Below are 12,883 nucleotides of genomic sequence, written 5' to 3'. Positions count from 1 at the left end.
GATTCCTCCTCCTTCAAAACCTCATACCATCAGAAAAGTTTACTGCTTTGCTATTTTCAACCAGTTGCTCTTGGCTGACTCAGGGTTGAACCAGCGAGGCACAGGCTCTAGGAAACTGCAGTTCTTGGCTTTTTGGACATTCATGGACAACACAGTGATATAGTCTGCACTTTTTTTTTTTTTTTTTTTTTTGGGTGGAGGGATAGGACACAAGGAGAGGTTCAGTTTAAAATCCTCCCTGGAAGCTGCAGGGGAGTGCTTAAATAAAGACCAGCTGAATCGAGTAGAGCTTGACCACATTTGTTCCATCCTGAAAAGGGTAAGTCCAGGTAACCCGACATTAACATAGCAGAGAGCACTATTTTTAATTGGTCAGATTTCCACAGCCTGTTCTTTCACACAGTACGCACTGGCTTCTGTCAAAAGTGGAAGTCCCCTTTTCCGGTGGAATATTCGGCAAAAACCAAAATGTTGATATCAAGTGTACTTAAAGAATGCATGTTCCCTTACGTTAGCACATTCAGTGCTTAACCCTGTCATAGCAACTCCCATTTTTGCAGGACTGAGTCAAGGTGTTCTACCTCGTTCTGTACACAATAATATGCAGCTGGTGAGATAAGACAACAAAAGGATGTAGAGAGAAAAGTGGAAAAGATCACAAATCTCACTTTGCAGAGAGTCCTTCAGTTTTCTTTTTTTTAGCTGCCATTCTTCACATTCAGTAGTTATCGTCAGGGTAAGGAGAAGCAGCAATAACTCCCCATGCTCCTGAAATGCGGTGGCTTCTGCTACTAACAAAGCCCTCAGTGGTGGTGACGAGAGACTGGGCACTCACCAGCTTTCAGCGCGCTGGCACAGAGTCGCTAGGTCCCAGGCTTACTGCTTTCCCCAGTGCAGGAGCTCAAAACACTGACAGACTATCAGAGAGGACTGTCCAAAGTGGTCAGCTGGCGTGGTGACACAACTGTTGTGTAGACACAGCCAGTGGCTGGAACAGAAATCCAGCGCATTTTGCTGTCTCTTGTGTTGAAGAAGCTTTTTTGCCATCTGTCTTGGCACACTGCAGAAATCTGTCACAAGCAATGCTGCCACTGAGATAGGGGGTGATGCTTCTCTTGACACATCTCCAGCTGCCCAAATTGTTGGCAGACTTTCCATTTAGACAGGTGCTGTAAAAACAAAACAACTTCTTTTTAGGAAAAAAAAAAAGAAAAAAAATGCCCCAGAAATAATCATGTCCTAGAGTTGTTTTTCTTATGTAACCAGTGGAACAAGCTGCAAAGCTATGGAAAAGATGTATTCATGCCGCTGAGAGAGAATCAGCCGGGGTGAAGCCCTGCCTCGATACCCGAGACACTGGGGGCCCTCTGCCCTTGTGCCACAGACTGAAAGTGCCTTTCCTTCTGCCGATGTAAAAAGTGCTCTCCTGCTAACTTCCCCCTCCCTTGTGAAGGTAGGTCAGTGTCACCTTTGGTTCGTTTTAAGCCATTTCAGAGAACGAGACACACAAAACTTATCTGTGGCCAAGGGAAACCAGCTTCCTGAGGCTCCTCTACAGGCAGCGAAGGGATCCCTCCAGAGAGCAATTCAGAATTGCTCCAGCTCTGAGTTTATCTTCAGTGGATCATCCTGCCCCACTGACTGTAATGGGTGTCTGGAGAGACTAACCCCACCGGGATGAAGTTACTCTTCTTCGCAACCTGCCTTCCCCACAGTTTCCAAAACCTGTTTCTTTGTAACAGCAAAGCTACCCTCAGTAGGCTCTTTTTGTTTTTGCAGTATTCAGGATTCCCACCCCCCATGAAACAATCTGACCTTCCTTATAAAGTGAAACCCACAGAAGCAGAAACACTTACATCAGTACTGAAAAGCAAAGTGCCGTGGCAGAGTGTCCCTGGGGGTGCGACCTCCACAGTGCCTTACTCCCCATCTACCACGCACAACTTGCTTGAAAATCTCAAATGATCATTGAATTAAGCTAGAATTTCTCCAAGAGCCCATCTTTTTGCCCCAAGGTAGTACCAGCTATTTCTAAGTAATTCCTGACAGACACTGGTTTCCTCTTTTGTTAAGAAAAAAAAAAAAAAGAACGGCAACAAACCTGGACTGGTGGAGACTTGACAGCCTGCACAAACTCTCTGCCTTGGTGCTCAACTACCACTACTCTTAGGCCTTTTTTCCTAACATGTAGCTTAAATCTCCTTTGTTTAAGCCTGTTGTGCCTCAAGCGCTGTGTCTGCTGGGTTAGGACAATAAATAACTTGTCCCATCCTCTTTAAGGACTCTCTGAAGAGGGTTGTTATTGTGTCCTTAATCAGCTTTGCTGTCTCCAGCCTAAACAAATATAATCTTCCATCAGAGCCCACATTCCCTAGATCATTCTAATTTCTCTGGTATTGGTCCAAGTTGCCCTCAAATTGGGATGCCCAAAAGATACTGCCTTCCATGCCTTACATGGCTCTCTTGGCAGAAAACACCTCTCAGCGGTGGGACAGTTTCTGATAGCAGCGAACAACCAAAGCTGCTGTCCCACCTCCTCTTCCTCAAATGGTGCAGAGACATGCCAAGGAAAAGATAGCTTCTGGAAGGCAAGTGTCTTTGTTTTGTTGTTAATGAACAAATAACGCTACAGCAGCCTTCAATATAAGATAAATATTTACTCCTATTTACATCACAGAGGTTTTTCTACTCATGGACTAAGTCCAGGGATTTAATAAAATAGGGTCTAGTATAAGTAAGTCCAGAGAAGAAAAAGCTGATCTTAAGTGAACTGCTTCTGTTATATTAATGCAGCTCACAGGAATGAAAGGAGAAATCTATCTTAAGGAGAAAATCCATCCTCCTTTCTACATTATGCTCTACAGGAAACAGCGTAATGCCTGTTTGTTGTTTAGCAAACACAAATGTTGTGATTCAGGCTGGGGTTGCGTGATGGGTCTGGAAAATAACTGACCGTTAACCCAGTTTGTATAACCAACAGAGAAGTTCTAGAGAAAGTTTTTTAATTTAAGCGTTATTTTGCTTCTGCTTGATATTATGAATTGGGTACATTCACAGCATCTGCTAGGGCAAACTATGCTTTCGCTATTACAGTTTTGGTGGAACCACAGTATTTTCTGCCTGTTCTGCAGAGACAGCCAGGCAACAGTCATTTGCTTCAGTAGAAACTACCAAAGGAGATATAAAATAGGCAGATACTTCATCCTCTCTGTACTCTCTCAAGTCCCCTGTGCTGAGTTTGTTTTTCCAAATTTGTCTGGGATTTTTTTGCCCTGTTTCTATTTTTCCCCCATTATAAATGATAAATGAATTTGTAAACCAGCTGCAATATTGCATTCTTGCTTATAAAAAATATGAACATGTTGAAGGTCTAAACTGCATTTTTTTTTTCTTCTAGAAAAGGAGAGTGCTTAGTACTTTTTAAATTGGGTGTATACGTGCTCAGGTTCATAGACAAGAGGCATATGATGTTCCTGTATCCCAGCTAAAGACTTTCTAGGATATGGTGCCTAAAAAGGCAGAGAACAACCATTTGGTGATGGGCACTGACATGATATGAAGTGATAAATGGTCAGTGTTGTCCAGACTTGAAAAATGAGCATTTAAAACAGGTTTTCCAAGTTTGGCTCTGCCTGGTTTATGGCATAATCCTCCTGTCTTGATGGCAACAGTAGCTGCAGCACAGTTGTAGAACAGGAGGAGAAGGCAGCTTCAGACTGTACGCTTTGCATCCCCTGCCGAATTGTCACGTCCTTTGGCCTGAACTGTTGAAGGAACTTCTGGGAACTGAGACTCTCAGGCTGCCTTTGGCAACACTTACGGAGCTCAAGGACAGGGCTGAGAGAAGAAGTAGGGCTACCACTTTACATGCTTGAGTTTGTAACATCCAGCAAGTCTAATCCAAAGGCTTTGTGCTGAACTTGAGTACTGAAGCTATGAAGTTAAGTCACTCTTGAGACAAATACTGTAACATATTTTTAATACTTACAGTTGAGTTCTCCTTTGTCTTCATTTGGTTGGACATCTGTTGAAACAAATGCACCGTTTTAAACATGTAGGATAGATAACTATAGTCCTTAGGCAAACGGGATTGGACAGCAAAATGCAGTCCATACTCTATTTGTTTACAATCTAGGTCACCATTTCAGCAAGGATAGATTTTTGGGCTTGAAGCAACAGCCCTGCTCCATGTTTTGGGACAGAGTCCTGCACCGCTTTTGGGTTGTTTGTGAAGGAAGGACATGGCTCCTAGCACAGCTACTGCAGATGTTGGGCAAGATCACTACCCTGCTTGTTCCTGCTCTTTTCTGAAGCCCCTGGGCTTGCTAGCCACAAGGAAGAGGGCATGGATTGAAAATGTGGTTTGTCCTTCTCCATGAAAAGTGTGCTTGCCCCTGCTCCCTTCTTAGATGTTAGCTCTTATATACCTGCAAAGTGGCTTATAGAAGTACTCAGATCCATCAGCAGACTGAGTCTGGATCACACAATGTCTTTCAGAGCTACCTTTTGTTCTGTCTTGCCAAGCATTGAAGAGGCCCGCGCGTGCAAATGCAGCAATACAAGCATACGCGTGTATAACATAGGGTGACAGTGAGACATGCTTTATTTCTAGCTTGTAGAAAGCTGCTTGATCCCAGTGGGATCTTGAACACTTAATTGCCCAGCCAGTGATTCTAAAGCTCTCAGGATTGACTCATCCTCTGATTTCTGCTTTGGATTGTGCTAAGCAGAGACAGCTACTGACCCCAGTCCTGTTCCATGGAGGAACATCCTCTCCATTTGTCCAGAAACAGCCTGCAGGGATCACAGCTCAGAAACTATGGCCTGAACAGGCACAAAGTCTGAGTTACTCTCGCATCCAGTAGGTAACTCCTGTAAGGTTCAGATGCATTACCAGAAAACCATAAAGAATAACATGTTCTGGGGCACTATATGTCCTCCCCAGGGAACCCCAGGATTTTCATAACAGTATGATTTGCTGCTGCTGTTTGCAGAGAATTTACTCGTGCCTTCTAGCAATGCTCTGGATGACATTAAATATTTTGGCAAATGAAAAAGAATTCTTCAGATTGGGTTATGCAAATGAAGGGTCTCATTACCTGTGTAGGACAGTAGTTTAGAGGACCTCCGTCTCCACAGCCAGCAGGTTAAACCAACTAGAAGACCTATCAGAATGACAATGGAAATGATGCCAGCTGCTTGAGCACCTTGTCCATTTTTTTCCAGGTTTTTGTTTTCTGTGCTAGAACCATTGCTTTGCTTCTGCTGTGTGTCTAGAATAAAATAGAAAAAGGATGTAATAAGGTGTCAATTTTCACATTTCATACCAGGCAAATATCTGACTGCGTTTTACATGCACAAAAAAATTCTGAAAGACTAAATATTTGTGCTATTCATATCACTGTGTTTCTGGTGGTATTCCTTCTGAGCAAGGCACATCTCCAGCTTACAATGTCTACTGATACAATGCCAGTTTATTCCTCCCTGTTCTCATACAGCATGCATCCCTCTTTCTTCCTTTTTGTTATTCTTTCCTGCCAGCCTTGGGAGACGGTATGTTTGAGCTTGTATCTAGACTCAGTTGAAAATAAATCTATACAGAATCTATAATGTAAATCTGATGGTATTCAGTAAAGTGGGTGAAAACCTGTTTCCCTAAAGTTAGTGACAAATTTCCACTGATTGCTGCAAACGGAAGGTTTCAAGTCACATCTCTTACTCTTTCAAGTATGGTAGTGCTTTTAGAAACCAACAAAAAATAATAAGATGAAGGTCTTTTCCCCCAGAATACAATATGACAGAATACCATTAGGAAACTAATGACAAGGTTACTTAGTTTTCCTTTTTAATTTGGGATGACAACAAGGGTATGCTATCATACAAACACTCTACTGTGCAATTTTTCCTTGTGCACACAATTTTTGTTCCTGGAAATAATTTAATCTATATCCCCTGGCTACATTTGTAGGATCAGTGTCCTTAAGTCCAGAGTATGTGATTCCTTGGTGTGTTCAGGTAAACTAACTGTGGGTATCCAGCTACAGTTATGCAAACAATCAAACCTCCTTGCACCAGGGTGCAGAAACCCGTGCGAGAGAGGTGTGGTGGGAGGCAGGACCAGGAACAGCAATGAGACTGAACAGCCACCTCCAGATAAGCTCTCCCACTCCAGGTAGCTTCTCTACACAGCTGTTTGGAAATCATGAAATTCACTATTGCTACTATAGCTATAACTTTTTTAATAGCTTTTTTTTAAGTAGCTTTCTGTTTTTGTGAAGAGTGGCTAAATACTTGTTTTTACTATTGATCACTCATATCAGAAATAAAAAGCTTCTTATACTTGTGCTATTAAGTGTATTGTTCTACTGGGCTAATATTACCTGTTTGCTACAGGCCTACTTTATATAGCGCACTGTGTTAAACTGAGTTTTGGAGACTGAAAACAGAACTTCGAAACTAGGCAGAGTAAAAAGCAAGTCGGGTAGGGGTTCAGGAATTGTGGATCTACTGTATGGTGCCCCCTGAAAAATAACCTGACTCCCCACGTTGTCATGCTCCTGAAGAACTGAGGGGTAAAGCCCAGTGACTGCCTCGGATGCAAGAGCTTCTCAGTGCCGTTGTCATAACACACTTGATGGGGTGTTCACTTCAGTGTGGAAGAAGTCAGAAGTAAACATAAAGTCCACGGCTAAGCATAACTAGCTTGAAACAACAACTGTGCTCTTCTCAGCACTTTTGGGAACTACTGAATTAATGCGTACCCCTCGTTAGTGCCTATCTACAGAGACACGCTGGTTGATATATCTGCTATCTGGAAAACATGAAGTATCATGAAGGGACTTACAGTTGGCTGACAGATTTTCCTGCAGTATTTTATTTTCTATGGAGCACTCTATCTGCATGTTAGAAGTGGCTTTAACCATCAGCGTGCTAAAAACGCTGTAAGTGCCATCGGCATGGGGAGTGATCTTTAGCTGTGATGGAGGCAGGTGGCTGTTGTCCGTTTTATTTATCCAATAAACATTGGGCTCTGGGTATCCATTGCCAGACTTGCAGCTGAAAGTCACCTCCTCTCCTGTGCTGTCACTGTTTTTTATCGGTCCACTGAGTATTGGTTGGCTATAACTAGCTGGAGAGCAAGAGAAAAAGAAATAGTCATCGACATGTTGAAACGTATCGAAAAGACAAAGTTTTGATGTGGGTTCTGAAGCAGAAGTTCTGGGTTTCACACGACCTTCATGACTTGCAAGGGAAACACCTGCAAGTTTGGTATGTAAGCCAGAGAGCTGAGAGAATTACTGGAAGGGCAGAAGGCTGAAGCCAAACTCAAAGGAAGAAAGCAACTTCTTAAACTGCTGTCACCCAGTCATGTGCAAGAGCCCTTATATTAATGAAAACCAAGATGAAAAAAACCACACACTGGATAAACAGTCGTTACAGGTATTCTCCCAGTTTTAGATTCCCTATCTGTAACATTTAAATTAAGCAGGCTTCATTTCAGCAAAGGGCTGAAGTATGTTTCAAAGTTAAGGGCATGCTTAAATGTAATTTTGAAATGGCACGAATTTGAAAAGCTGGAATGAGAATTTGGGCAAATATGTGCAAGTGATACAAGTTCTTACCAGCTAAACTGAGAACCACTTCTGCCTGGTGAATCACTTTGTTATATTCAGTTTTCTGCAGTACTACACATTTGTACGTATGTTCATCACTCTGGCTGACGTTTAGTAGTAGCAGAGAAAAATCGCCATTTTTCAATCTATCCCAGAATAACCGAGTCCTGTTTTTAAAGTGAATACACTGTTCACTTTCGTTGTCTTGACCAGAGATCAGTGCATGTACAACTGAACACTCTTCTTGATCATCAGCTATTTGCCAGTATACCCGTAGATTTTTTAAGTGCAATTCTCTTCCTCGATAAATGCAACTCAGTGTAGCATTGTCTCCAAGTTTACTGACGATGATCTTCTCCTCCAGTGCAATAACTACAAGATTAAAAGAGAGAGAGAAAAAAGGGAGGTTATGTGGAAAAAATGTCATTCTTTTCAAGTATATTCTTTTCAAGTATATTCTATATTCAAGTATTTTCAGTATTACAGGCAGGTGAGTGTGCTCACTTCATAGTCATTCCTACCTCCTGACCTGCCGGTGGCTAATTCTCTCCGTGTCTGTTTGTCTGTACATTTTCCAAAGGGGCCTTTTACAATATAAAGCCTTCTGCTTATTTCTTTCTCCGAGGACCAACCAGTCTAAGCACTCCCAGCCCCATGGATACCTGCGTGTTTCGCTTTGCCAACTGACTGCAGACACGTATTCAAGTCCTAATGCTTTAATAATCACTTTTTAATTAAGAAAAATGTCAAATAACACCAGGTTAATCACAAGAAGTGGAAACACTGATAAGAAAGAGTGCTACCATTATTTTGAGACCCAAAAAATTAAAAAGGGGAGTAAAAACAGTGTTTCTCTAAGTGGACATGTCATAGCGATCACATTTTATTGCTACCATCGGTGTTACCCTCTTAACAAATATACCCAGCTGGCAAACCAGCATGTCCAGATACCTCCAGTGACACATTCATTAGACATTTACAACCTCTCATGCCCACTTGAGGTAGGCCAGCACAGTATCTGGCTTTCAGGGCGCTTTTCCTGGCCTCCAGACGTGAGAAAGGCAACCTCTCCTCCTGGTGAGCAACGAGAAGGCGTGAGCTGGCTGATGAGCAATGCAGAAGGTGCAGGTCAGCTACTCCGAAAGGGCTAGGGTGGCTCTGACCGCAGCCTCCCTGCTGGGAGGGATGCATCACCTCTCCTCCACTCCAGCAGCCAAAACCTCTCTGGTGCAACTGGTTGCTGAGACCAAAGCAGTGTGCACGTTGTAAATGTCAGACTGGGGGGTGAGGGGGGGTCAGGCATGGGGTTGGATGGGAGAGATTACAGCTGGGTGAAGGGATTATGCAGGTGGGTGAATTAGGGAAAAAAGATGACGGAAGTGAGGGTTTGGAAATGTGGAAACAGTGCATGGTGAGGTGGGAGGGAGGAGGCAATGTTAAAGGGGGACGTGTCTTGGTGTTGGTGCACTGGACTCAGAAATAGCTCATCTACGCGTCTGAGTTGGGCACCCTGGCTTAAAAATACCACTGAAGCAAATGTAGTACTTGCAGGGAGGAAGGCAGTACGTTCTCCAGGTCCTTATCCTCTGCTGGGTGAGATGAGAAGTAACAGGCTTGAACTGCAACAAGGATACTGCAGCTCAGACTTTGGGAAACCACTCGTAGCAGCAGGAAGAGTGATACTCTGGAAAGCATTGCCTGGGAAGATGGGGGCACCTCCATCACTGGCGTTATTTAGGAACAGGCCAGGTAGCATCTATTGAAACTGAATCTGGTACGCTTTGTCCTGATTTTGGGGCTGGGGACTTTCCTTGATGACTTTGTTGAGGTCCTTCTCAGTGATTAAGCAAGAACAGAAGAGAGATAACTCTGAAAACATTTAAATACCACCAAGTGATGTCCTTTAACCCTACCTTTGTTTTGAAAGGGATTTTTGGAACAGTAGTAAAAGAGTTACTAGTATTGGGTACTTGATACAGTGATGTATAATTCTAATCACAATACGAGTATGGGCTTTATCCAGGCATGTTAGATCTGCTTATCAACAGCCCTTATTACCCCACTTCTGAGGCCTTTTGTTGGCAGAGATAAATATGCAGGGATGTCTGTAAAGCAAGCAGAGCAACCTAAGCAAAAGCATCCACAAGGTCCTTTGCTATTCTCCCTACTGAAAGTGATAGAAACTGATTTTTTTTTTCTTCTTCTTTCCCTGATGCATGTCACACTGAGGAATTCTGAAGTGTCTTGCTGAAAACACACAGATGTTTATATTGTACATATTACAAATACTCTGTGTATTTGGCCAAACACATTAAGGGAGGGCAGCTTCATTTTCAACTGAAGGGTTCTGAACTTACCAGCTCTCGGGATATGAAGGAGCAGTAACAGAAATCCATAGCTAAAATAAAAAAGCAAACAAGAGTGTTACATGATACGCTTTAGCATCACTGTTGTTTACATAAGCGCTAAACCCAATATTGATTGTTTCAGTATAGTAGCAGAAGTAAGTAAATTAGGTACTGCTACTATGTAATGTCCCATTAAGTATTTGCATTTTTGACAGCTGCAAAACTTCTGTTCGAACGACATAACTCTGTGGGTGGGTGGCCAAGGCCATGAATAGCAGTAAAACACACTAATATTGGAATCAGAGCAGAAGGCATGAAGCTGGTGTTGTGCCTGTCTTTCTTGTGAAAAATGAACCATATAGACTTGCTGGCCCTGGAAGATATCTGGATCACTGGGAAGGAACACAGCTGCACAGGCCTAAATCCAGGTCAAAGCCCTGCATCCCACTGTTTTGCTGAAACTCGATGAGTTACAGTTTTATTGGGTTAAAGGATGACAAGCAGCTGACCATGCTGCCCACTGTTTTGTGCGCTCAGTAAAAATGTGTAAACAGGAAACGTGCTGATAGCAGGGAGCTGCGCAAAGGTTTTGCTGGAAAGAATTTGGCATGTTTGATTACTCTGGAGGGGCAAATCTATGCAGGAATTTCCCAAGGGAGTTACACCTGCCGGATGCTATATAGGAAAACCCAGTTTAACCTATCTATAAAGTCCAGGTGATTTAACTCTCGTCCCATAGGGCTTTAAGAAAGATAAACGTGCAGCGCTTTCCTAACAGTTACTTTAAAATAGCCTTTCATCACCATGCCTAGCTACACATTGTGCTCTCCTTCCACCAGACCGCAGTGGGAAAGGAAAGGAAGATACTGGAAAGGTTTTGGAATGGGAGCTGTGTGGCTACAGTTGCCCACCTTGATATTGCCCCGGGTGCAATAAGGTTGCAAAGCTGAGCCGATGGGCAGAGGGACACGAGCACCTGCTCATGCCGTTTCCCCAGCTCGGTTTTGCAAGCGAGCAGGACTGTGAGGCCACGCTGCCCGGGTGCAGCTTGGTTCCCTTCCCCAGTTGTTCTCAACTCTCAGCCAGGTCCAACACTGAGCCAAGGGCTGGGGCAACGGGGAGAGCTGCCCCCAGCAGCCCATGTCTACCCAGGAGCGAGCTCCAGGGTCTCTCAACCAGTCTCCTTGCCTTCTTCCCTCCAAACCAACCCTGTCCTGCCTGACCCTCCTCCCTCCAAGCCCTAACCTAAGCCTACTCCCCCAGCAGCCGTTTCTCACCTCGCTTTTCCCCCATCAGCTGTGCTTTACACCATCCCCTCTCTCTTCCAGGCCTCCTGCCCTTTCCCCACAGCTCCTGCCCCTTTGTCCAGCCGAGCATCAGGATTCGTCCGCCATCTCCCAGGCACAGCATCGCTTCTGCCCAGCTTTACTTCTACCAGCTGCCTGGGCACAACTTGGGTCTCCTCTGCTGCTGCGGAGGGTCTCTAATTCCCACCAAGAAAATTATGATCGTCCCAAACATATTTGGCTTCCCACGGAGAAAGCAGAGGACGTTCCTGACACAAAATCTACCTCCACTTGAAGTCCCATCTCCAGAGAATGAGATGGGGAAAGTTTAGGGAAGAGTCAGTCTGAACTGTATTACTTTTATATGAAGAAAACACTTTCTTTTCCTTTTCTGTGTCCTTTGAAATGGTTTCATAGATTAGGTTTCAAAAGTTTAAGTGGATGCCCAGAGTGGAACATTTCTGCTCTAACATTTATTTTAGTAAATCCGCAATCAGCCCTAAAGTAAGTCTCCCAAGTAATGGTACCTAAACACTCCAGGGAGGCAGCTCTGCCCTGTCTCTGGCAGTGACTTTTGGTGGCTTTTGCACACGGTCTTGTGTTGTATTTCTGTCGTATTTGTACGCTGTGCAGGAGCCATCACTTTTGTGCCAGGCTTGTAGAGGTCTGTCTTGACAAGCTCACCTTAATGTAGTTCTTAATCATTCTTAATCCCGTGGCTGTTTGTTTTATTGTTCCCTGCCCAAGTTAGAAACTATGGATATAGTCAGTCATTTGAATTAAATAGAGAAAAACAGTTCTCTGATCTTTATGGGACTCTTCAGGGGATTTCCCATGGCAAGCATTCGTTGATGCCAACAAACATTTAGCTAGTCAGCCAGATCTGATTCTCTAATGTATGTATACAAAGCACGTCTTGATTTCTTATTTTAATAAATGATGTCACAGTTAAGACTGGACGGATCTAGAGACGCTCATCCTCTTACTTGGAGGAGGTTGCAGCTGTGGTAGTGTGGGGGCAGTGTCAGCCCACTATGTTCCCCTGGAATAGCTTTAATGCCAAGCTCCTGTTGGAAAAAGGGAGAAACGCTCTTGCCTGCAGAGAAACCTCCCTTTTGCCCCCTGTGTACACTCAGCCCCTGCACCCATCACACTGGCAGTCAGCTCCACTAAGCGCAGCTGTAACTGCATTAGTTTCTTAGGTTCTCTCTCTCCTGTATTTATTTGTTATAAAATATTTTAATTCTTTAAATTTTTTTTTCCTTTTCCAATTCTTTCCCACACCTTCACTTTCTATATGTTTTTAAAGTGTCATGTGAAACGGGAGAAAGTTGCACTTCCTCTTTCATACATTCTTGTTTGGTGAGATTATTCTTCCTACCAGCATCTCAACTTTTTCATGCGCTATTTATTTTAGAGTCACGGGATGTTGCTGTTCTGGCACAGACTAGCTGGACAAAAGATGTCCCGATGCTCGCGGTAACAACTCGGGGGCTTTTGCTCGGCTGGTAAGATTCGCTTTATCCCCTAACCTCGTAGCGACGTCGCTCTCCTCGCATCGGCAGGTGCCCTACAGAGGTTTTCTGTGAAGCTTTTCTAACGCCTGCCCTAAGGCAACGCTCACCTGGGCCACAAA

The 12,883-nt window shown here is 43.8% G+C and overlaps 1 protein-coding gene across 1 annotated transcript in view; it reads right to left on the bottom strand.

The window, feature by feature from the left end:
• Positions 1-1,023: 1,023 nt before the first annotated feature.
• ICOSLG (inducible T-cell co-stimulator ligand) overlaps positions 1,024-12,883 on the bottom strand; it is a 166,414-nt gene continuing 154,554 nt past the window's right edge. Inside the window, exons 3-8 of the mRNA XM_009330645.1 lie at positions 9,971-10,011; positions 7,623-7,985; positions 6,845-7,129; positions 5,100-5,273; positions 3,989-4,024; positions 1,024-1,169 (exon numbers count right to left, since the gene is read on the bottom strand). Of these exons, the coding sequence (XP_009328920.1) occupies positions 1,159-1,169; positions 3,989-4,024; positions 5,100-5,273; positions 6,845-7,129; positions 7,623-7,985; positions 9,971-10,011 (910 nt within the window). The 3' untranslated portion in view covers positions 1,024-1,158. The remainder of the gene's footprint in view (positions 1,170-3,988; positions 4,025-5,099; positions 5,274-6,844; positions 7,130-7,622; positions 7,986-9,970; positions 10,012-12,883) is intronic.

This window comes from Pygoscelis adeliae, unplaced genomic scaffold (assembly GCF_000699105.1).
Source record: "Pygoscelis adeliae isolate BGI_AS28 unplaced genomic scaffold, ASM69910v1 Scaffold548, whole genome shotgun sequence".
Lineage (NCBI taxonomy): Eukaryota > Metazoa > Chordata > Aves > Sphenisciformes > Spheniscidae > Pygoscelis > Pygoscelis adeliae.
Note: the sequence above shows the minus strand (reverse complement) of the source record. Positions and strands in the feature narration are given on the sequence as shown.